General features: G+C 40.4%; 1 protein-coding gene across 1 annotated transcript in view; it reads right to left on the bottom strand.

The window, feature by feature from the left end:
• The window catches only part of ZC2HC1B (zinc finger C2HC-type containing 1B), a 65,876-nt gene that overhangs the window by 11,836 nt on the left and 27,283 nt on the right, over positions 1-26,757 (bottom strand). The window contains exons 5-6 of the mRNA XM_015137220.3: positions 19,815-19,954; positions 15,048-15,156 (exon numbers count right to left, since the gene is read on the bottom strand). Coding sequence (XP_014992706.3) covers positions 15,048-15,156; positions 19,815-19,954 — 249 coding nt within the window. The remainder of the gene's footprint in view (positions 1-15,047; positions 15,157-19,814; positions 19,955-26,757) is intronic.

Raw genomic sequence — 26,757 nt, 5'->3', positions numbered from 1 at the left:
ATATATTAGGAAATTAGAAAGTGAACATGCCACACCCAGAAAAAGGCACAGGCTCAAAAAGACTGAGAAAACCTTACTTAAGTTGACACCTCAGACTGATCCTTGGCAGAGAGACAGTCTCACACACACATACACACACACAGAGAGAGAGAGAGAGAGAGAGACAGAGACAGACAGAGACAGAATAGCAAACCCTGCAGAAGTGAGAAAATCTAATTTCCACAGTTACACATTATTAGGTCCAAATGTCCAATTTACAACAAAGAAAATCACAAGCCAGACAAAGAAAGAGGAAAGTATAGCCCCTTCAAAGAAAAAAAAAATCAACACAAACTGTTCCCAGAAAAGACCTGATGACAGATATACTAAACAGATCTATTAAACAAATACTTTCAAACAACTGAAGATGTTCAGAGAACTAAAAAATGATGTGAAGAGACTCAAGAAAAAGATATGTGAACAAAATGGAAATATCCACGGAGATAAATCCTGAAAAGAAACCAAATAAAATTCTAGAACTGAAAAATAGACTAAATGAAATGAAAACTTTACTGGTAGGATTCAAGGACACATTTCAGCAAACAGAGGAAAGACTCAGCAAACTTAAAGACAGGACAATGGAAATTATCGAGTCTGAGGAAGAGAAAGAGAAAAAATTAAGGAAAGGTGAGCAGAGCCTTAGGGATCTGTGGGACACTGTCAAACTGACCGACATATGCATTGTGGGAATACCAGAAGGAGCAGAGAGAAAAGGGCAGAGAGAAATAATGGCTGAAAACTTGCCAGATTTAACAAAAGACATGACTATAAACATGTAAGAATCATTCAAAAACTAAAAGTAAGACGGACTCAGAGACCAACATTGAGATACATTATAATCAAACTTCCAAAAGAAAAAGACAAAAAATAATCAGAGTAAAGAGAAAAAAAAATGACTTGTCACAAACAAGGAATGTTCAATCAGATCAGTAGACTTCTCAACAGAAACCTTAGAGGATGAAACACAGTGGGCCAATATATTCAAAGTGCTAGAAGAAAAAAACTGTCAACCAAAAATCCCATATACAAAAAAACTATCCTTCAAAAAGTAAGGGAGGAGATGGGCACAGACGTGCATGACTCTAGTCCCACCTACTCAGGAGGCTGAGGTAGGAGGACTGCTTGAGTCCAGGAGCTTGAGTTTAACCTGGGCAACATAGTAAGGTCCTGTCTCTTACAAAAAAAAAAAAAGGTGAGGAAGAAATTAAAACATTTCCAGATAAAAGCTGAGGGAGTTCATTATCATAAGACCTGCCCTGCAAGAAATACTCAAGGGAATCCTGCAAGGTAAAGTAGGAGGATACTAGACAGAAACTTGAAGCTGTATGAAGAAATCAAAATCTCAATAAAGGTAAATGCATGGACAATTATAAAAGCTAGTACTATTGTAATAATGGTTTGTAACTCCACTTTTTTGTTTTCTACATGATTTGAGACTAATACATTTTTACAAACAATTATTAGTCTAAAAATTAGTACTGTAACTGGTTTGTAACTCCACATTTTGTTTTATACATAATTTAACAGACCAAATAGAGGAATTATAGTTTAGTATACAAAGCACAAGTTAAGGATCCCTTATCTGAAATGCTTGGGACCAAAGTGTTGCCAATTTTTTTAAAATCTTGGAATGTTTGCATTATACTTACTGGTTGAACATCACTAATCCAAAAATCAATTGCATGTCATGTCAGTGCTCAAAAAGTTTCAGATGTTGGAGCATTTTACATTTCAGATTTTCAGATTAGGAACATTCAACCTGTATAAAGATGTAATTTTGTTAAATCAACAACCAAAATGGGTGGAAAAGAAGTTGCTGAAGGAGCAGTTTTTGTATGTTATGAAGATAAGCTGGTATAAACTCAAATTAGAATGTGATAAGATTAGGAAGTTAAATGTAGTCCCCATGGTAACCACTAAGAAAATAGTTACAGAATACATACAAAAGGAAATGAGGAGGGAATATAAATGTTTTGCTTCAAAAATCAACTAAAAACAAAATAAGACAGTTGTATTAGTCTGTTTTCATGCTGCTGATAAAGACATACCCAAGACTGGGCAATTTACAAAAGAAAGAGGTTTATTGGACTTATAGTTCCACGTGGCTGGGAAGGCCTCACAAGTATGTTGGAAGGTGAAAGGCATGTCTCACATGGCAGCAGACAAGAGAACACAGAGCTTGTGCAGGGGAGCTCCTCTTTTTAAAGGCGTCAGATCTCATGAGACTTATTCACTATCACAAGAACAGCACAGGAAAGACTTGCCCCCATGATTCAGTTACCTCCCACTGGGTCCCTCCCAAAACACATGGGAATTCAAGAAGATATTTGGGTAGAGACACAGCCAAACCATATCATTTTGTACCTGCCCCCCGCCGCCCCAAATCTCATGTCCTCACATTTCAAAACCAATCATGCCTTCCCAACAGTCCCCCAAAGTCTTAACTCATTTCAGCATTAATTCAAAAGTCCACAGTCCAAAGTCTCATCCAAGACAAAGCAATTACTTTCTGTCTATGAGCCTGTAAATCAAAAGCAAATTATTTACTTCCTAGATACAATGGGGATACAGGCACTGTGTAAATATAGCCATTCCAAATGGGAGACATTGGCCCAACAAAGGGGCTACCAGCCCCATGCAAGTCTGAAACCTGCGGGACAGTCAAATCTTAAAGCTCCAAAATAATCTCCTTTGACTCCATGTTCCACATCCAGGTCACTCTGATGCAAGAGGTGAACTCCCACAGCCTTGGGCAGCTCCACCCCTAGGGCTTTGCAGGATACAGCCCCACTCCTGGCTGCTTTGTGGGCTGGTGTTGAGTGTCTGGGGCTTTTCCAGGTGCATGGTGCAAACTATTGGTGGAGCTACCATTGTGGGGTCTGAAGGATGGCAGCCGGCCCTCTTCTCACGGCTCCACTAGACGGTGCCCCAGTCGGGACTCTGTGTGGGGGCTTTGATCCCACATTTCCCTTCCACACTCCCCTAGCAGAGGTTCTCCATGAGGGCCCCACCCCTGCGGCAAACTTCAGCCTGGGCATCCAGGTGTTTCCATACATCTTCTGAAATCTAGACAGAAGTTCCTAAACCTCAGTTCTTGACTTCTGTGCACCCACAGGCTCAACACCACATGGAAGCTGCCAAGGCTTGGGGCTTCCACCCTCTGAAGCAACAGCCTGAGCTGTCTCTTGGCCCCGTTTAGTCAGGGCTGGAGCAGTTGAGACACAGGGCACCAAGTTCCTAGACTGCACACAGCAGAGGGATGCTGGGCCCGGCCCACAAAACCATTTTTCCCCCTAAACCTCCGGACCTATGATGGGAGATGCTGCCACAAAGGGCTCTGACATGCCACGGAGACATTCTCCTCATTGTCTTGGGGACTAACATTCAGCTCCTCATTATTTATGCAAATTTCTGCAGCCAGCTTGAATTTCTCCCCAGAAAATGGGATTTTCTTTTCTATTGCACTATGGACTTTTGAATTAATGCTGAAATGAGTTGAGACTTTGGGGGACTGTGGGGAAGGCATGATTGGTTTTGAAATGTGAGGACATGAGATTTGGGGGGGCAGGTACAAAATGATATGGTTTGGCTGTGTCTCTACCCAAATATCATCTTGAATTCCCATGTGTTTTGGGAGGGACCCAGTGGGAAGTAACTAAATAATGGGGGCAAGTCTTTCCTGTGCTATAAAAGTTGCAGGCTGCAACTTTTCCACACTTTTATGCTCAGTTTCCCTTTTAAAACTGAATGCCTTTAACAGCACCCAAGTCACATATTGAATGCTTTGCTGCTTAGAAATTTCTTCTGCCAGATACCTTAAGTCATCTCCCTGAAGTCCAAAGTTCCACAAATCTCTAGGGCAGGGGCAAAATGCCACCAGTCTCTTTGCTAAAACATAGCAAAAGGAACCTTTGCTCCAGTTCCCAACAAGTTCCTTATCTCCATCTGAGACCCCTTCAGCCTGGATTTCATTGTCCATATCACTATCAGTATTTTGGTCAAAGTCATTCAACAAGTCTCTAGGAAGTTCCAAACTTTCTCACATTTTCCTGTCTTTTTCTGAGGCCTCCAAACTGTTCCAACCTCTGCCTGTTACCCTGTTCCAAAGTCACTTCCACATTTTCAGGTATCTTTTCAGCAGCGCCCCAATCTACTGGTACCAATTTACTGTATTAGTCTGTTGTCATGTTGCTGATAAAGACATACCTAAGGCTGGGCAATTTACAAAAGAAAGAGGTTTATTGGACTTACAGTTCCACATGGCTGGGAAGACCTCACAATCATGGTGGAAGGTGAAAGGCATATCTCACACGGCAGCAAAGAGAACAGAGAGCTTGTGCAGGGGAACTCCTCTTTTTAAAACCATCAGATCTCATGAGACTTACTCACTGTCATGAGAATAGCACAGGGAAGGCATGCCCCCTTGATTCAATTACTTCCCGCCAGTTCCCTCCCACAACACATGGGAATTCAAGATGAGATTTGGGTGAGGACACAGCCAAATCATACGAACAGTGATGCAGGAAATGAGGAACAAAAAAGCTATAAGGCATATACAAAACATATATCAGAATGACAAATATCTCTCCTTATCAGTAATTCCTTGAAATGTAAATTGATTTAACTGTCCAATCAATAGGCAGAGATTGGCAGAATGAATAAAACTACATGCTGTCTATAAAATACTCATTTTAGATCCAAAGACACAAATAGATTGAAATTGAGAGAACGGAAAAAGATATAGCATGCAAATAATAACCAGAGAGAACAGAGGCCACTAATATTAGTGGCTACACTAATATTAGACAAAATAAACTTTAAATCAAAAAAGATTACAAGAGACAAAGAGGAACCTACTGACAGACTATCAAAATATATGAAGCAAAAATCAACAGAACTAAAGGGAGAAATAGACAGTTCTACAATAATAGTTGGAGACTTCAATACCCCACTCCAATACCAACTAGATAAAGATACGTAAGAAAATAGAGGACTTAACACAATAAACCAACTAGATCTAACAGACATATACAGAACACTCTACTCAAAAACGGCAATATATATTTCTCAAGGGCACATGCAACATTTTTCAGAATGAACCACGTTAAGCCACAAATTAAGTATCAGTAAATGTAAAAAGACATATATCATATGAAGTGTCTTCTCCAACCACAGTGAGATAAAGCAGAAATAAAACTATAAAATTCATAAATTTGTGGAAATTAAACAACATATTCTTAAGCAACCAATGTATCAAAGAAGAAATCACAAGAGAAATTAGAAAATATTTGGAGATGAACGAAGCTCAAGAAAAAACACACTGAAACTTATGGGACTTAGCAGTGCTAAGGGGGAATTTACACCTATAAATGCTTACATTAAAAAAACAAAAAAGATCTCAAGTCAACAATCCAACTTTGCAAATTATGGAATGAGAGAAGAACAAATGAAATCAAAAGCTAGTGGAAGAAAGTAAATAATAAAGTTTAGACAGAGAGAAATGAAATCAAGAATAGAAAAATAAGAGAGAAAAATCAATAAAACCAAAAGTTGGTTCTTTGAAAAGAATCAATAAATTGAAAAACCATAGGGGCAGGGGCCAAGATGACCAATTAGAAGCAGCTGTGGTCCACAGCATTCACAGAGAGGAACAAAACAGGCAAGTGAATACAGCACCTTCAACTGAAACATCCAGGTTCTCACATTGGTACTGATTAGGGAATCAACTCAATACACGGAGAATGAAGAAAAGTAGGGTGGTGCGATGGCCCACCAGGAGTGACATGGAGCCAAGGAAACCCCCACCCCCAGCCAAGGGAAGCAATTAGTGACTATGTGACCCAAGAAACCATGCTTCTCCCATGGATCTTTGCAACCTGTGGATCAGGAGATCCCCTTGTGAGCCCACGCACCAGAGCTTTGGATCTGTCACTTAGAACTGGGTAGAGATTTGGTAGAGCAACTGCTGAGGCACACACAGAAACCCAACAACTTTAAACACACCAGTCTTTCTGCAACTCAGGCAAGGTGGGTGGTTCACATATACCCCTAGGAAGGGGGCAGAATCCAGGGAGCCAATCAGCATCATTCTGTAGACCCCACTTCCACCGCACCTCACAAGATAAGACCCACTGTCTTGGAATTCCAGCAAGCCATCAGCAACAGGGTGGAGCCTGCCTGAGACAGGATGGAGCCTCAAGAGGAGAGTGGAGGGCAATACCTCTGCTGTTCGGTCAATTCAGCCATTTCAGCCTGTGGGCTTTGGAAAGTCAAAACGGTCCAGACGAGGAAGGGTTTCCCTAGAAGTGCAACACAGCAGCTTTGCCAGATCATGGCCAGACTGCTTCTTCGTCACTGGGTAGAACCTTCCAGCTGGACCCTCCAGCCATGCCTGCCTGCACATATTAGAGACAGAGCTCTGATCTCTCCCTGGGATGAAGTGCCCAGAGGAGGGGAGGGCTGTCACCTGGGTTGGTTGGATGACTTAGCCCTTCTGGCCTTTGGGTTTTATAGAGGCCAAGTTGACAAGGGCAGAGGCAGTTCATCACCACAGCACAGCTGTTTTGTTGATGTATGGCCAGACTGCTTCTTTAAGCAAGACCCTGATCCACTCCTCCTTGTGGGGCAGGTACTCCCAGTCAGGTCCCACCCACAGTGGCCTCCGGTCACCCTGGCCTGTGTTATCCCTGGGACAAAGTGTCTGAAGGGTGGGGCAGGCTGCCAACTTGGCCATTTGGCTTCTCAGCTTGTCCAGCCTGTGGGCCTTGGAGAGCCCAAACAGATCAGGGACTGAAGGGATCTCCAATACAGCATAGCTGCTCTATCAAAAGCAGACTGCTTCTTTAAGAGGGTTCCTGATCCTGACTGGGTAGGACCTCCCAACAGGAGTCTTCAGCCACCTCCTACAGGCAAATTTGGGCCAGCAATAGGTCAAGACCCCTGGGACAGAGCTTCCAGAGGAAAAAGTTGGCTGCCATCTTTGCTATTTCACAGGCTTCACAGGTGATACCTCAAGGTACCGAAAAAAAAAAAAAAAAAGAAAACTAAGGTTTAGAGTGGATCCCCAGCAAACCATAGCAGCCCTATGGAAGAGTTGCCAGACTGTTAAAAGAAAAACAAATAGAAAACAACAACGAAACCCATCCAAAGATCAGCAGCATAAAAAATCAAAGGTAGATAAACCCACTAAGATGAGAGAGAATCAATGCAAAAACACTGAAAACTCAAAAAGCCAGAGTGCCCCTTTTCCTTAAAATGACTACAACATCTCTCCAGCAAGGGCTCAGAACTGGGCTGGGCTGAGATGGTTGAAATGACAGAAGTAGGTTTCAGAAGGTGGGTAATAAACTTCACTGAGATAAAAAAGTGTGTTGTAAACCAATGCAAAGAAGCTAAGAATCACGATAAAATAATACAGGAGCTGAGAGCCAAAATAGCCAGTTTAAGGGGAAACATAACTAATCTGTTAGAGCTGAAAAGCACACTATAGGACTTCACAATGCAATCACAAATATTAATAGCAGAATAGACTAAGTGGAAGAAAAAATCTCAGAGTAAGAAAGAATCTCAGAGCTTGAAGACTATCTTTTTGAAATAAGACAGGCTGACAAGAATAGAGAAAAAAGAATGAAATAAATGAACAAAACCTCTGAGAAATATGGGATTATGTAAAGAGACCAAATCTACAACTGATTGGTGTACCTGAAAGAGACAAAGAGAATGGAACCAAGTTGGAAAACACACTTTAGGATATAATCCAGAACTTCCCCAACCTAGCAAGACAGGCCAATATTCAAATTCAGGAAATACAGTGAACCCCAGTAAAATACTCTGTGAGAAGAGAGATCATCCCCAAGACCTATAATAATCAGATTCTCCAGGATTGAAATGAAAGAAAATATATCTAAAGAACTCTTCACCCCAAAACAACAGAATATACATTATTCTCATTGCCACATGGCACTTAACTCTAAAATTGATCACATAATCAGAAGTAAAACACTCCTCAGCAAAAGCAAAAGAGCTGAAATCCTAACAACCAGTCTCTCAGACCACAGCACAATCAAATTAGAACTCAAGTTTAAGAAATTCACTCAAAACCACACCACATCACATGGAAACTGAACAACTCAAGATTAAGAAATTCATTCAAAACCACACCACTACATGGAAACTGAACACTACATGGAACCTGCTCCTGAATGACTTGCGAGCAAATAATGAAATTAAAGCAGAAATCAAGTTCTTTGAAACTAATGAGAACAAAGACACAATGTACCAGAATCTCTGGGTTGCAGCTAAAGCAGTGTTAAGAGGGAAATTTATAGCACTAAATGCCCACACCAAAAAGCTAGAAAGATCTCAAATTGACAACTTTTTTTTTTTTTTTTTTTTTTTGAGACGGAGTCTTGCGCTGTGGCCCAGGCTGGAGTGCAGTGACCGGCTCTCGGCTCACTGCAAGCTCCGCCTCCCGGGTTCACACCATTCTCCTGCCTCAGCCTCCCGAGTAGCTGGGACTACAGGCGCCTGCCACCTCGCCCGGCTAGGTTTTTTTTTGTATTTTTCAGTAGAGACGGGGTTTCACCGTGTTAGCCAGGATGGTCTCGATCTCCTGACCTCGTGATCCGCCCATCTCGGCCTCCCAAAGTGCTGGGATTACAGGCTTGAGCCACCGCGCCTGGCCTTCAAATTGACAACTTAACTACTAAAAGACCTAGGAAACCAAGAGCAAACAAACCCAAAGCTAGTAGAAGACAAGAAATAATCAAGATCAGAGCTAAACTGAAGAAAGTAAAAACACAAAAAAAAAACCTTCAAAAAATCAAAGAATCCAATAACTGTTTTTTTAAGATTAATAAGATAGATAGACTGCTAACTAGACTGATAAAGAGGGAGAGAAGATTTAAATAAACACAATCGGAAATGATAAGGGGGATATCACCACTGATCCCACAGAGATACAAACAACCATCTGAGAATACTATAAACAACTCTATGCACATAAACTAGAAATTCTAGAAGAAAATTCCTGGACACATACATCCTCCCAAGACTGAACAGGGAAGAAACAGAATGCCTGAACAGAACAATAACAAGTTCTGAAATCGAGGCAGAAATAAATAGCCTACCAGTCAAAAAAAAAAAAAAAAAGCCCAGGACCAGATAGATTTACAGATGAATTCCACTAAAGGTACAAAGAAGAGCTGGTACTATTTCTACTGAAACTATTTCAAAAAATTGAAAAGGAGGGAATCTTCCCTAACGCATTTTTTTTTCTTTTTTGAGATGGAGTCTCACTCTGTCACCCAGGCTGGAGTGCAGTGGATCAATCTCAGCTCACTGCAACCTCTGCCTCCCAGGTTCATGTGACTCTCATGCCTCAGCCTCCTGAGTAGCTGGGATTACAGGAGCCCACCACCAAAACCTGTCAGAGATACACCACCAACAACAAAAACTTCAGGTCAATACCATTGATGAACATCAATGCAAAAATCCTCAACAAAATACTGGCAAACCAAATCCAGCAGCACATCAAAAAACTTATCCACTACAATTAAGTAGGCTTCATCCCTGGGATGCAAGGTTGGTTCAATGTACACAAATCAATAAATGTGATACATTACACAAACAGATCTAAAGATATGATTATCTCAATAGATGCAGAAAGGACCTTCAATAAAACTCAACATCCCTTTATATAAAAAACTCTCAATAAACTATGTATTAAAGGAACACATTTCAAAATAATAAGTGCCATATATGACAAACCCACAGCATATATCACACTGATTTGGCAAAAGCTGGAAGCATTCTCCTTGAAAACTGGCACAAGACAAAGAGGCCCTCTCTCACCACTCCTGTTCAATATAGTATTGGAAGTTCTGTCCAGGGCAATCAGGCAAAAGAAAGAAAGAGGATTCCAATAGGAAGAGAGGAAGTCAAACTATCTTTATTTGCAGATGACATGATCCTATATCTAGAAAACCCCATTGTCTCAGGTCAAAAGCTTCTTAAGTCGGTAAGCAACTTCAGCAAAGTCTCAAAATACAAAATCAATGTGCAAAAATTGCTAGCATTCCCATATACAAACAATAGGCAAGCTGAGAGCCAAATCATGAGTGAACCTCCATTCACAATTGGCACAGAAAGAATAAAATGCCGAGGAATACAGCTAACAAGGGAAGTGAAGAATCTCTTCAAAGAGAACTATAAACTACTGCTCAAAGAAATCAGAGATGACACAAACAAATGGAAAAATATACCATGCTCATGAATAGGAAGAATCAATATCATGAAAATTGACATACTACCTAAAGCAATTTATAGATGCAATGCAATTTCCATTAAACTACCACTGACATTCTTCACAGAATTAGAAAAAAACTATTTTAAAATTTATATGAAATCAAAACAGAGCCCAGATAGTCAAGACAATCCTAAGCAAAAGGAACAAAACTGGAGCCATCACGCTACCCAACTTCAAACTACACTATAAGACTACAGTAACCAAAACAGTATTACACAAGTACAAAAAGACTCAGAGACCAATGGAACAGAATAGAGAAGCCAGAAACAAGTTTGTACACCTAAAACCATCTGATCTTCAAAAAACGTGACAAAAACAAGCAATGGGGAAAGAATTATTTATTTAATAAATGGTGCTGCTATAACAGGCCAGCCATATGCAGCAAATTGAAACTAGACTCCTTCCCTATACCATTTGCAAAAATCAACTCAAGATGTATTAAGGACTTAAATGTAAAGCCCCAAAACTATAAAAAACATAGAAGAAAATCTAGGCAATACCATTCAGAACATAGGCATGGGCAAAGATTTCATGATGAAGACACCAAAAGCAATTGCGACAAATGCAAAAATTGACAAATGGGGTCTAGTTAAACTAAAGAGCTTCTGCACTGTGAAAGAAACTATCATCAGAGTGAACAATTTACAGAATGGGAGAAAATGTTTGCAATCTATCCATCTGACAAAGATCTAATATGTAGCATCTACAAGGAACTTACACAAATTTAAAAGATAAAAACAACTTCATTAAAATGTAGGCCAAGGACATAAACAGGCACTTCTCAAAAGAAGACATACATGTAGCCAACAAACATATGAAAAAAGCTCAACTACACTTAACATAAGAGAAATGTAAATCAAAACCACAATGAGATACCATCTTACACCAATCAGAATAGCTATTATTAAAAAGTTAAAAAATAACAGATGCTGGCAAGGTTGTGGAGAAAAAGGAACAGTTTTACACTGTTGGTGGAACTGTAAATTAGTTTGACCATTGTGGAAGACAGTGTGGTGATTCCTCAAAGATCTAGAGGCAGAAATACCATTTGACCCAGCAATCCCATTACTGAATATATACCCAAAGGAATATAAATCATTCTATTATAAAGATACATGCACATGTATTTTCATTGTAGCACTATTCACAATAGCAAAGACATGGAATCAACCTAAATGTCTATCAATGGTAGACTGGATAAAGAAAATGTGGTACATATGCACCATGGAATACTATGCAGCCATAAAAAGGAATGAGATGGTGTCCTTTGCTGGGACATGAATGGAGCTGGAGGCCATTATCTTCCACAAATTAATGCAGGAACAGAAAACCAAATCCCACATGTTCTCACTTATAAGTGGGAGCTGGATAATGAGAAAACATGGACACACGCTGGGGAACAACACACACTGAGGCCTGTTGGAGAATGGGGGAAGGAGGGAGATCATGAAGAAGAATAGCTCATGGATGCTCGGCTTAATACCTAGGTGACGGGATGATCTGTGCAGCAAATCACCATAGCCCATGTTTACCTATGTAATAAACCTGCACATCCTGCACATGTACCCCTGAACTTAAAAAGAAAACCATTAGCTTGATAGACTAATTTAAAAAAAAAGAGAGGGGCCAGGCACAGTGGCTAACGCCTGTAATCCCAGCACTTTGCAAGGCCAAGACAGGCAGATCACTTGAGGCCAGAATTTCAAGACCAGCCTAGCTAACACGGCAAAACTCTGTCTCTATTAAAAATACAAAAATTAGCCAGGTGTGGTGGTGTGTGTCTGTGGTCCCAGCTACTGGAGAAGCTGAGACAGCAGAATCGCCTGAACCCAGGAGATGGAGGTTGCAGTAAGCTAAGATTTCGCCACTGCAATTCAGCCTTGGCAACAAAGTGAGGCTCTCTCTCAAAAAAAAAAAAAAAAGTTAAAATTTAAAAAGAGAAAACACACAAATTACTAAAATCAGAAATGAAAATGGAGATATAACTACCAATGCTATAGAAATAAAAAAGGATTTCATGAAAGTATTATGAAAAAATATATACCAAAAAATCGGATAACCTAGATGAAATGGATGAATTCCTAAAAAACAAAACACCTACCTACAGTAAATCATGAACGAATAGAATATTTCAAAGACTTATAACTAGTAAGGAGATAGAATTAATAATAAAAAATCTTATGACATTAAAATGCTCCAGACCTGAGAGCTTCACTGGTAAATTCTACCAAACATTTAAAGAAGAACTAATACCAAACCTTCTCAAACTTTTCCCAAACATATTAAGAAGTAGGGACATTCCTAATTCATTCCATAAGGCCAAGGGTACCCTGACTTCAAAGACACTATAAGAAAACTACATCCCTTACGAACATTAATGCAAAAATCCTCAATAAAATACTAACAAATCAAGTTCAGTGGCATCTTAAAAGGATTATACACCATGACCATGTGAGATTTGTTCCTGGGATACAGGGATGGTTCAACACATGAAAATTGATCAATGTACACTACATTTACAGAATAAAGGACAAAAAATACATCACCAACTCAATTGATGCATAAAAAAGCATTTGAGAAAATTCAACACCCTTCCATGATAAAAAAAAAAAAAACACCAACAAACAGGACATAAATAAACAGAAATATATTAGATGTTCATGGATTTGAAGACTTACTATTGTTAAGCTGTCCATACTAAACAAAGCAATCTACAGATTCAGTGCAATCACTGTTAAAATCTCAATGATGTTTCTTGCAGAAATAAAAAAGCCCAACCTAAAATTCACATGGAATCTCAAGGGATCCCAAATAGCCAAAGCAATCTTGGCTGTATCTTGGAGGACTCATAGTTCCTTATGTCACTACTTACTAAAAGCTATAGTAATCAAGGAAATGTAATACTGGCATAAAGACAGACATATAAACCAAGAACAGAGTCCAGAAATAAACCCTTGTTTACATGGTCAAATGATTTTTGACAAGGGTGCAAGACCATTGGTTGAATGGGGAAATTGGACATCCACATTCGAAAGAATGAAGCTGGACCATTACCTAACACCATATATTAAAAATTAACTCAAAATGGATCAAAGACCTAAAATATAAGATCTAAAGCTAGCCTTAGCTTAGACAAAAACATAGGAGTAAACCTCTCCGACCCTAGATTAGGCAAAGATTAATCCAATTTCTTGGATTTCTTGGTCACCAGAGGCAACCAAAGAAAAATAGACAAATTGGACTTCACGAAAATTTTAAAAATTTATGAATCAGGAGAATATCAACATAGTGAGAACTCATCTCTATGAAAAATTTAAAAATTATCTGGGCATGGTGGCACATGCCTATAGTCCTGGGTACTTGGGAGGCTGAGGTGGGAGGGTCACTTGAGCCTGGGAGGTTGAAGTTGCAGTGAGCTATGATTGTGCCACTGTACTCCAGCCTGGGCAACAGTGACCCTGTCTCAAAATCAAACAAACAAACACACACACACATACACAAGAATATCAACAGAGTAAAAACGGCAACCCATGGAATAGGAAATAAAAGAATATTTATAAACCATATGGCTGATAAGGGATTAATATCCAGAATACATAAAGAATTCCTAAAAGTCAACAACAAAAACAACTAATTACACTGGTGATTAAGTTAGCAAAAACCAAAACAACAAAAACAATTCAAAAATGGGCAAAGGACTTGAACAGACATTTTTTCAACGAATATATACAAATGATCAATAAGCACTTGAAAAGAGGCTTAACCTCACAAATCATTAGAGATATGCAAATTAAAACTAAAATGAGATACCACCTCATCCCCATTAGGATGGCTCCTATGGTTCTGCCTTGCTGCTACTTTGAAGAAATTATAGTCAGCCTCTGTTCCCATGGGTTCCACATCTGCAGATTTAACAACTACAGATGGAGAACATTTAAAAATAAATAAATAAATAAAACACAACTGTACCAATAATAAAAAATAATACAACAATTTTAATATAGCATAACAACTACTTACATAGTATTTATATTGCCTTAGGTATTATAAGTAATCTGGAGATGATTTAGTGTATACAGGAGGATGTGCCTAGGTTATATACAAATTCTACACCATTTTATATCAGGAACTTGAACATCTCAGGTTTTGGTATCCACTAGGGCCCTGGGACCAATTCCCTGTGGATACCGAGGGATGACTGTACAGAAATTCTTGACTTATGATAGTTTGACATAAGATTTTTCAACTTTACATGAGTTAATTGGGGTGTTAAATGCATTTTTTAAAATCATATTTCTATTTACAATGGGCTTATCAGGACATAGCCCCATCATACATTGAGGAGGATCTGTATTTATTTCTAGAGAAGAAACTTTCCCTTTATTTTCAACACAAACATAAGACACATGGTCTTCTCCTGTTTTCAATCTCTTCAATTTTACTAGACCAGAGAACAATGGTTCTAGACTCCCATTGCAATAATAGAATTTGACTTGTACATTGTGAAAGTTGTGTAATCCTGATAAATTAAGAAATACTCCCTTTTGGCAAATAAGCTTTAACCTCTACTCCAAATATCTTTGCATCCAGAAGCAACAGTGAATGTCTTAGAGCCTTTGCAGACTACCGGTGAATCCCAGACCCAATAGTGATCTCCTCTGACCCCCATCATTTGAGAGCTGAAATGCACTCTCTGACTCACCGGACTTGGTTGGGACTTCACTTGTGGCCACCTGGGCCCTGTTCTGCAGCAAAGCTCCCACGGCACTGGTAACAGTTGGTTCTTTTTTTGGACCCATCTGAGCCCTACCCTACAGAGAGAGAAAGAAAGAGAGACAAAGAGAACACCTTCTGTAACCTCAGGTACCACATAGGAGGTACAGTTGTTCCCACTTCACCAGCAGCAGACTGGCATCATCTGCAGGGACTCCCTGAATCCAGGAGAAGGGGACAGACACACACCCTGCACTTCAGTTAGCCTAGTTCTTGTCCTCCCAGCTGGTGCTCAAAGCCATATCTGGGTTTTGAAGCTTCCCTTCCATAATGAAGCCCTTGGGGTTGTTAGTGGTATATTCATCCTATAAAATTAGTTGTTTGGAGACATAAGAAATCACTTAATGTCAATAAAGGTTAAAGAACATTTTATTTTTTTCATTACAGTTGAAGACAGTTTTGTTTTGTTTTGTTTTGTTTTAACATGAACAGAGAAGAAAAACAGATTGGCAGGCAACAAATGTTTTAAGCATGAAATTACAACATCCCTATACCATCCCCCTCCCTGCAGAGCAGCAGCCGCAGAATAGTTATATTAAAACGAAATAAGGACCAAAAGGTTTCTCACATGCTCCTTTCACCTTGTCACTGATCCCACCTCCAGTTCCATGGAAACTGCAGTATAAAGATAACGTGTTACCCCAAGTGAGAATTCTCACTTGGGTAAGAATGGCTGAGAGACTATAACACACAGCTCATCCCCATTCACACAAATAAAGCTATTTTTAGAGGCCCATATTGGTCTCTTTTGGTTAAGGGTATGACACATTTTAAAAGCTGATTATGTTTAAAATAGAAACATATTTCGGCTGTGTTGTTAACAGCCCTTCAAAACTGAAACAACCCCTCCTTTCCTGTTCCATTTTTGAGTAAGCCTCACTATTAGACAAGGCCCCAAAGTGGTGAAGCTGGCACAAAGGAAACAAATACGGCTGTTCAGATATACTCTACAGTGAGTGAAGGAATTCACAAAGCAAGCAATTTTTCTTCTGTGTTCCCAATCACCACTCAGCTCTGGAAAACAAGGAGAGGAATGGGGCCAAGTCACTGGTTACACTGACAGCCAGCTGGCCTTCTTCAGGAATAAAAACACTTCCGTTTGCTGCTTTCCTGTACTCTCCTTGGCCCCACTAAAGCTGACTAACTATGGAGACCGGTAAGAGGAACCATTTGCAGAAATGTAACTCACCCTTTACTGCTTTACAGAATGTAGGTAGACTTATGCAAAGAAACTTTTCCATAATTAGGCTGTAATCAAGCCCAAAGTAGTCATATTCCTCCAAAGGTGTGGTGCCAATCGTATCAACTAGAAAAGGCTACTGGGGAAGGGGAGGGTGGGGTAATGTAGAGAGAGGAAAGGAGGAGCCCCTATGTGCAAGACACTGAACTGGGTCCTTCACTTATCTTTAAGTCCCCCAACAACTCAGCAAGGCACACATGATTAACCCCATTTGACAGATTAAAGTGAATCTCAAAGAATTTAAGTAAATCAGCCAAGTTTACTTAAATTATAGAATTAAAATTCAAACCCTGGCCGGGCACGGGGGCTCATGCCTGTAATCCCAGCACTTTGGGAGACAAAGGCAGGCGAATCACCTGAGGTCAGGAGTTCAAGACCAGCCTGGCCAACATGGTGAAATCTCGTCTCTACTAAAATTACAAAAATTAGCCAGGCATGGTGGTGGGCGCCCATAATCCCGCTACTTGGAAGGCTGGGGCACAAGAATTGCTTGAACCCGGGAGGCAGAGTTTCCAGTGAGCTGAGATCGCACTGCTGCATTCCAACCTGGGCAACAGAGTGAGACTCCATCTCAAGAAAAAAAAAAAAGAAATTCAAACCCTGACTACTGAATGTAGAATCCTGGCTTTTTCTACATTGCACTTCTTCCCATGCTATCTCAGATGTCAAGACTGAATCTAAGCCAGGTGTGGTGGCTCATGCCTGTCATCCCAGCACTTTGGGAGGCTGAGGCAAGCAGATCACTTGAGGTCAGGAGTTCATGACCAGCCTGGCCAACATGGTGAAACTCCGTCTCTTCTAAAAATACAAAAATTAGCTGGGAGTGGTGGTGGGTGACTGTAATCCCAGCTACTTGGGAGGCTGAGGCAGGAGAATCGCTTGAACCCGGGAGGCGGAGTTTGCAGTGAGCCGAGATTGCGCCACTGCACTCCAGCCTGGGTGACAGAGTGAGACTCTGTCTCAAAAACAAAAGTAAAAAACAAAACTGAATCTATAAAACTGTATTTATCATAACCACTGCCCCTCAACACAAATATGTCCTCCCTCCTGTGTTCTATTATCTACAGAGATTGTCTTCCTATCTCTCCAGGCTCTGGAGCTGAAAACCTTATTGTCAACTCTGATCCCCTCTTTTATCCTATGTCTAATCATTTTCTCAGTCTCACCAATTATTTCTTAGATTCTCCCTCCCACACACCCTATTAATCTTCCTAATCTAGGCCCTCATTTTTTCCCTGTTGTGGTGGGTCCTACTTGGTCTCCCATTAATCCATGCGGAACAGTAGTTGCAAAAGTGACCTTCCTTAAAAGCCAGTTCCATGTCACTCCAGCCTCCACTGTTCACCCAACCCACACTGCCTGCAGGATGACACATGAGGCCAATTGGACAGAAAGGCCAAGAAACTCCATCGTCAGAGAGAACAGAAGGCAGTGAATAGCAGGAGGAAGAGACGGGATGGCAAAGTACAAAGGAGGACTGCCTGACTTCCTGAGGACTTTCCAGTTCCTGCTTCCAGGCCCTCAGGTCTGGCTGTCCTTGATTTTAGGGTGTCTCTTCAATCAATTCCTCTTTTCTTCCTCTCTCAACTGACTTGAGTTAAAGCCTTTCTAGATCTGGCTGCCTATCTTGCCTGTCCCTGTCCTTCCTTCCCTCCTTCCTTCCTTCCTTCCTTCCTTCCCTCCTTCCTTCCTTCCTCCCTCCCTCCCTCCCTTCCTTCCTTCCTTTTCTTTCTTTTCTTTCTTTCTCTCTATTTTTTTGAGACAGAGTTTCACTCTTGTTGCCCAGGCTGGAGTGTAATGGCATGATCTCGGCTCACCACAACCTCCGTCTCCCAGGTTCAACTGATTCTCCTGCCTCAGCCTCACAAGTAGCTGGGATTATAGGCATGTGCCACCACGCACGGCTAATTTTATATTTTTAGTAGAGACGGGGTTTCTCCATGTTGGTCAGGCTGGTCTCGAACTCCCTACCTCAGGTGATCTGCCCACCTCGGCCTCCCAAAGTGCTGGGATTACAGGCATGAGCCACCACATCTGGCATCCTGTACCTCTTTCATAGGTACTGTATGCTTTAGCCCCCCAGATGGGTGCCTCAGGCCACAAGCTGGATGTTTTGTGCATAAAGTGCTTCCCAACCCCAACTCTAGGCTGGTGAACCCATTTTGATATTTAAGGGCAAAACGTTTGCTTGCCTTTGAAGACTTCCAGGAATTGCAGTGACTTCTTCTTCCATAGCTCTCCTATATATGCCAACTGTACCAGCTCCAAGTCCTCCTCCATCTTTCAATGACAAATTCTTGATCAACCAGTAGCTAGCACAGTTTCTGGTACATGTGTGATAGTCAATAACTCTCTAATGCTTATGGGAATAGAGCTCATGATCCACAGTCTGTGGGATCCGCTTTTGTTGGAAAGGGTCCCACCCCATTAGATACCGGATTTAACCAGAAGCTTTCTAAACAGGCTGCAGGGGCCAGGCACGATGGCTCACAGCTGTAGTCCTAGCACTTTGGGAGGCCGAAGAGGGCAGATCGCTTGGGCCCAGGAGTTCGAGACCAGCCTGAGCAACACAGTGAGACCCCATCTCTACTAAAAATACAAAAAATTAGCCAGACGTGGTGCCATGCACCTGTAGTTTCAGCTACTCAGGAGGCTGAGGTAGAAGGAGCACCTGCACCTGGGAGGTCAAAGCTGCAATAAGCCATGATTATACCATTGCACTCCAGCCTGGGCAACAGAGTGAGACCCTGTCTCAAAAATAAACAGTCTGTATACACTTAAAGTATTCAAACCAACTTTTCATGGCATCTAAGCATGTCTATGAAACGAATAGTTTTTATGCTATATTGTAGGTATGTACCTGAGACCTTTGATGTGCATGGTGCTGTTTGCTGGCTCCAGTTCTATGGTTTATAAATCTACTGTCTTCCACTTCAGGTTGTTATTTTACTGATTTGCACCTAATTATAACAGCTGCTTCCATTCTTTCACATATCCCTTTAACTTGCTGATTCTGTGACTTTAAATAAAAGGTGAAGACCCCTCCTCTACAGAGCAAAACACATGACCTGTGGGGAAGTTGCCTTGGGACAGCCTGTCCCACTCAGGCAGTTTCACTTTAGATTCGTAATTCTTTTCTGGATCGTTAAGGTTGATACCTACTGTTTGATAAAGAGTTTTGCCACAATACTATAGAAACACTATATATTCAAGTCTTCACCCAAAGAAGCTACAAATACTTTAGAAATGTTTTTTTCTACAACACCCAAAGGTGCCATTAGCTGGAAAGCATTCTCCTTCAAAAGAAGTCAGCTCCCACAGGGATGAGCAATGGTGATCAGTTCTCTTCACCCTTACACTTCTTAGGATGGGTAATTGAGGTTCTCTAGGGAATTCTACCTGCTCACCCCAGGCATGCAAGGGCACAAGAGCCAACACCTGGGGAGAGATAGTTACCTGAGCTCTGGATGTCAATTTGGCTGCTGTCTGAGCTGGATTAAAGACTCGGCGAGAAGACTGATCCTTGCAGAAATTAATATGTCGCTCGGCTGCGGTTTCATTAAACCTCCTCATACAATATGGGCATTGAATATAATCTGAATGTAAAGATAACAAATGGCAATTAACATTTCAAAAACAACTACAGAATTATAGAGTGAACTACATTAAGTGAAATAAGGATATTATGGCTCATGCCAGTAATCCCAGCACTTTGTGAGGGTGAGGTGAGTGGATTGTTTGAGCCCAGGAGTTTGAGACCAGCCTGGGCAATATAGCAAAACCCTGTCCCTACAAAAAATTAGCCAGGTGTGGTGGTGTGTGCCTGTGGTTCCAGCCACTCGAGAGGATAGCTTGAGCCCAGAAGGTCAATGCTGCAGTCAGCTGTGATCATGCACCACACTGCAGCCTGGGCAACAAAACAAGACACTATTTCAAATACGTAAATAAATAAATATATAAGTAATGATATGAACTCTGCTCCAACATGAAAGAACAAGGTCCCAAACTCCCAAAGGGGGAGACATGCAGGGCTCAACTAAAGGACATGGCAGGGAAAAATGTCACAGCCTGTGCATTCATTTCAAGTATGTGCCCTTGAAATGTTTAAGTGATGTACTTTTCCAGAAAAACAAAGAAGATTATACTTAAGAACTTCCCAATGAAATGAATTATTTAGTAAATCCTGTGTAAAGAAAGTAGTTCTAGAAACACAGAATGTTAATATTGATGGCACAGAAGGGCATAGAATATTCAAAACCTAGGTTGTAGTGCTGGGTGGGTCTTACAGAAGTTACGGAGTTACAGAGGGAGATGGGATGTTTCAAAATGGGGGTTTGGGAGATGTGAACGGAAGTCAATGGGACTGTGTCACTGGCAGAAAGACATACTGCTTTTGCAGTGGCTAGAATTTTTTTTCACTTAACTACTAAGTGAGCAGGCTATATTCAGGAAGGAGATAGTAATAGGATAAAAGGTGAGGACTCAAAAAATAGAAAAGGGAGAAAAGGAGGGATGATAGGAAAGTTCACCAAAAACAGCTTCAGCTTCCAGAGATGCAATGGCCCAGGCAGCTCCTCTCGGCCTCAGGTTCTCTGTGGTTCTGTATAATATCTTTTTGTCTAAATTCTTCTTTCATTTGCAATTACCAGACATAATTGGCTAGTGAGAGAAATGAGAACTGGGAAAGAGCCAAGATCTTCTTAGAACGTGGAGCTGCTCATAGCAAAACTAGGTTGGCACCTACCCCTCTAAATCAAGCAGAGATTGATGTTTGCTTTGTTTTGTTTTAGGTACCTTAAAGGGATAACATACTAGATATCAGCAACATAAAATAATCCTCCCCCCCGCACCCCAAGAAGGTTGTGAAACTGCATCAACCTCAAACTCAGTGTAGAACTTGTGTTAGTGTATAGTCAAAATTCCTACATGCGTGAATGGATATTTCATGAAAGGATATTAAGAATTTTTTGTAAGCCACCTTTTAAAGCAGTTTGGGGAGTTTTCTATTTGAACAAATCATTTCCTAAAATGTATATTCATAAAATGTAACAATTGTTAAGCACTTACAAATTATCTGGTAACCTTATCCTTTATTTCTTACTCCATCCAGAAGGCAGTACCTCATCATTATTTAATACTGATTGAGCATCTACTTGGTGCCAGGTGCTGTCTTACACCTGGGGATGCAATGTCTCTGAAATCAAGGAGTAAGCATTCTAGTACAGAAACAAATAAATAAAAGTTTCACACGGAGATAAATGCTTTGAAAAAAACAGAACAGGACAGCACTGGAAAATGATAAAAAGCCCAGTGCTAGAGCTTGCCTGAGTGGTTTTGAGCCTGAGTTCTTTACTTGCTATCTGTGTGAACGCAGGCAAGTTACCCAACCTCTTTAAGCTTCCATTTTCCCAGCACCTACATATCACCCATTTCGTCAGGTTGTTGTGAAAGTTAACTATGATAACCCACATAAAGGCTTGGCACAGTGGGCAGGGTGGAATATACTAAATGTTTTATAAATGCTAGCTATTGCTATACGGAAACAGGTTCAGCAAGGTTATGTTTCCAACTACCAAAATAGAAGTGAAACTGCCTAGGAAAAAAGTACAATAGAAAGTGCCATTATCATTCAGAATTCATTTACAATAGTTTAGAAGAACCATCTAGAACATGGCTCTCAGCTTGGTGGTTATTTCTTCAATTTTGCCAGCTGGAAATCGAAGTCTTACATAAGAAATGCCGCAACCATAAACCCTACTCACATTAGGCAAAGACAATGATCATGGCAATACTGAGTAGCTTCCTTAATCCCACTTGCTCATTCACTCACTGCCACCCTTCTGTGTGTTTGGTACTACATATCACCATGGAGACAGCAGTTGAAGTCTATTTCTCTGCCAATGAAAATCTCAGAGATGACTAGGCAAACAGACAATTACTGCTTGGTGGGATAAACTGTAGAAGAGGAGGCACTAAGGCCTCTGGGAACCTACAGAAGGAACGTAAGTCCCCACCAGAGGGGCAGAGAGCAGGCAGGAGAGGGTCCTGTGGCTGAGAATTCAAGGTTGCTGATTTCTATTTATGTTGAACTTCACATACTTTAAGAATTGTTGTGTTTTCTGCAACAATAATCTGAACCCAGCATGACCGCGTTATTTGTTCTACTGTCAGTTCAATCGGAGTCACCTCTCTTCCTCTATCAATAATGTTTTCAGAAAATCACCACGTCCTATTTATTTCGATAGGTAATGATTTTAAAAGTCAGAGTACAAATGAATTCTTATGAGGAATATGGTGGCCAGATCTCACAGAAAAGTGGAAAACCAAGCATTATTTTAAAATGCCAACATTGTGCTGTATATCCATGTCTATGTAGCTATATAAAATGGTAACTGAATGTCCCAGGTCTCACAGAAAAATAACAATTATAAATATTCTGTATCACTGTCCCCATAAACTGTCACAGTATCTGAGAAATTTAAATCATTGACAGGCTTAGCTAAGTCACTAAAAAGCAGAATATAGGCATGTCTCAAAAACTGAATCATGAAAATAGGGAAACATGCTGAGGGAAAAAGGGAAATTACTGGCACATTCATGCATGTTAGGCCATGTTATATATAATTCTAGTTATATGTATATAAATTCTCTCATACTGGCTGGGCACAGTGGCTCATGCCTGTAATCCCAGCACTTCGGAGGGCCGAGGTGGGTGGATCACCTGAGGTCAGGTGTTCAAGATCAGCCTGACCAATATGATGAAATCTTGTCTCTACTAAAAATACAGAAATTAGCTGGGCATGGTGATGGGTGCCTGTAATCCCAGCTACTCAGGAGGCTGAGACAGGAGAACTGCTTGAACCTGGGAGGTGGAGTTTGCAGTGAGCTGAGATCCTACCATTACACTCCAGCCTGGGCAACAAGAGCAAAACTCCATCTCAAAAAAAAAAAAAAAAAAAAAAAAAAAAGAAGGAAAAACAACAACAACAACAGCAAATAAATTCTCTAGTACTTAAGCCTGAGAATTCTGGGCTAATATAAAATCTCTGCACAAAGAAAATCACCCAATTGTGGTAAAAATATTGGGAGTGCATATAATCATTTGGTTTGTTGCATAAAATTATGTAAAGGGCACAAGAAAGAAGTTCATTATAAAATGATATGTTAGCATAGAAATATAAAGAAAAGAAAAATAAATTGAACATTTGGTGAGGCCTTACAAAAGGAATTTTTTTTTGGAGAAACAATAATCCCCACATTTTAGATCCAACTTGGATCTAACTTGGATCCAAGTTGGATCTAAAATGTGAGAGAAATTCACACAGCAGGACATCTGACATGGTTTCACTTATTCAATTAAAGAACCATAAGGTAGCCATCAATGCTGTAGCTTCTGATCTTAAAATGAATATATTTCTCATAAAAGATGTTTTTTGTTATATGAAACTTGTTGCCAAAGTACTTACATTATTACTAAAATCACAGCACAGATCTTTCTACTGAATATCTTAAGACAACACATCATTTCAAGTTATATTTTCATTAGCACTCAATAAAAGGGAAGCAAATATGAGGATTATTTTCTGGTATAGAAGTTCAGATGACTTATTTTTCAGACGATTTTATAGTATGACTACACTGTGGCTTTTCATTTTTGCACTTTCTTAAATAGTCTTTTTGAGGAATAATTTACACACAAGTAAATGCACCTATTTTACATGTACAGTTCAATGAGTTTTGACAAATGTATCCATTTTAACCACCCTAATTAAAATACAGAACATTTTCATCACCCCAGAAAGTTCCCTCATGCCCCCTTTCAGTCAATATTTTGCAAAACCCAGTCTCAGGCAACCAATTATCCATTTCCTGTTACTATTCATAAGATTTCCCTGACCTATAATTTCATATAATAGAACATCTATGTTACTGCATGTATTTCCTTCTTATTGTTGAATACTAGTCCATTTTGTAAATATTCCACAATCTGTTTACCTATTCAATTGTTGACAGATATTTTTAGTTGTTTCCAGTTTACGCTATATGAATAAAGCTTGCTTACGCTAACATTCATGTAAATATTTTTTATGGACACGTTTCATTTTTTGTATAAATATCAAGAAATGGAATTGCTGTATAGGCTAAGTGTATGTTTAACTTATTAAGAAAATACCAGTGCAAAGTGGTTGTACTATTTTATACTTCTATCAGCAGCATATGAGACTTCCAGTTGGTCCACATCATAGCAAACACTTAACAGTGTCAGTCTTTTTCTTCTTTCTTTTTTGAGACAGAGTCTTGCTCTGTCACCCAGGCTGGAGTGCATTAGCACAATCTCTGCTCACTGCAACCTCTGCCTCCAGGTTCAAATGATTATCATGCCTTAGCCTCCCAAGTAGCTGGGATTACAGGAGTGAGCCACCATGCCCGGCTAAATTTTTTGTATTTTTAGTAGAGACAGGGTTTGCCATGTTGGCCGGGCTGGTCTCGAACTCCCGGCCTCAAGAGATCCACCCACCTCGTCCTCCCAAAGTGCTGGGATTACAGGCATTGTATTGTCAGTCTTTAATTTTAGCCATTGAAGTGGATGTGTAGTGGTATCTCATGGTTTTTAATTTGCATTTTCCTAATGAAAATGATGTTGAGTATCTTTTCATGTGCTTATTGGCTATTATTTTGTGATGTGTCTGTTCAAATACATCTCTTGACCTTTTCTGATTGGGTTGTCTCATTACTGAGTTTTAAGAGTTCTTTATATATTCCTGTTATGTCAGATATGCATATTATGAATATTTGTCTCCCTGTCTGTAACTTGCCTTTCCATTTTTGTTGTTGTTGTTGTTTTCTTTATTGATCATTTCTTTAGACCAGATTCATTTTCTTAAGTCTCAAACTGAAATTTTTAATTTTGGTAAGGCCTAATTTGCTAATTTCCTTTTTTTAAAAAAAATTATTAGTGGATTTTGTGTTCTGCCTGGCAAATCTTTGTTGGTCATTAGTTGTAACCATTATATTAGGTCAATGATCCTTTTTGAATGACTTTTTATATGTGGTTGATACAGTTTAGATATGTGTCCCCTTCAAATCTCATGTTGAAATTTGATCTTCAATGTTGGAGGCAGGCCTAGTGGGAGCTGTTTGGATCATGGGGGTGGATCTCTTATGAACAAGCTTGGTGCTGTCCTTTTGGTATGGAGTGAGTTCTTGCTCTATTACCTCCCATCACAACTTATTGTTAAGAAGAGCCTGGGCTGGGTGCAGTGGCTCAAACCTGTAATCCCAACACTTTGCGAGCCCAAGGCAGGCGGATTGCTTGAGCCCAGGAATTCAAGACCAGCCTGGGCAACATGGAGAAACCCCACATCTACCAAGAATACAAAAAAATTAGCCAGGCGCGGTGGCATGCATCTGTGGTCCCAGCTACTAGGGAGGCTGAGGTGGGAGGATGGCTTGAGCCTGAGAGGTGGAGGTTGCAGTGAGCTGATATCATGCCACTGCACTCCAGCCTGGGTGACAGAGTGAGACTCCCTCTCAAAAAAAAAAAAAAGAAGAAGAAGAGCCTGTCACTCCTCCTTCCCACCTCCTTCCCCTCCTTCTTGCTTTCTCTCTTGACATGTGATGCCTGCTCCCCTTCACCTTCCATCATTATTGGAGACTTCCTGAGATCCTCAAGAGAAGCAGATGCAGTGCCATGCTTCTTGTACAACCTGCAGAACTGTAAGCCAAATAAACCCCTTTTCTTTATAAATTACCCAGCCTCGGGTATTTCTTGACAGCAACACAAACAGATTAAGACAATGGTATAAGAATCAAGGTTCATTTTTCCATATGGATATCCGTTGTTCCACCATCATCTGTTGATAAGACTAGCCTTTCCCCCAGTAAATTACCTTGGCATCTTTTAAGAAAATCGATTACCTACAGATAGGGGGGTATCTGTATCTAGATTCTATTTTCTGTTAAATTGATACACCAACACCAAGTTGTCATGATCACTGTAATGTTACAATAAGTCTTGACATCAGGTAATGTAAATACTCTAATTTTATGCTTTTTAAAAAACTATCTTGGCCCGGCGCGGTGGCTCAAGCCTGTAATCCCAGCACTTTGGGAGACCGAGACGGGCGGATCACGAGGTCAGGAGATCGAGACCATCCTGGCTAACACGGTGAAACCCCGTCTCCACTAAAAAATACAAAAAACTAGCCGGGCGAGGTGGCGGGCGCCTGTAGTCCCAGCTACACAGGAGGCTGAGGCAGGAGAATGGTGTAAACCCGGGAGGTGGAGCTTGCAGTGAGCTGAGATTGTGCCACTGCACTCCAGCCCGGGCGACAGAGTGAGACTCCGTCTCAAAAAAAAAAAAAACTATCTTGCGTATTCCAGATCCTTTCCATTTCCA

This window comes from Macaca mulatta, chromosome 4, assembly GCF_049350105.2.
Source record: "Macaca mulatta isolate MMU2019108-1 chromosome 4, T2T-MMU8v2.0, whole genome shotgun sequence".
Lineage (NCBI taxonomy): Eukaryota > Metazoa > Chordata > Mammalia > Primates > Cercopithecidae > Macaca > Macaca mulatta.
The sequence above is the reverse complement of the archived record's forward strand: the minus strand, read 5'-3'. Positions and strand labels throughout refer to the sequence as shown.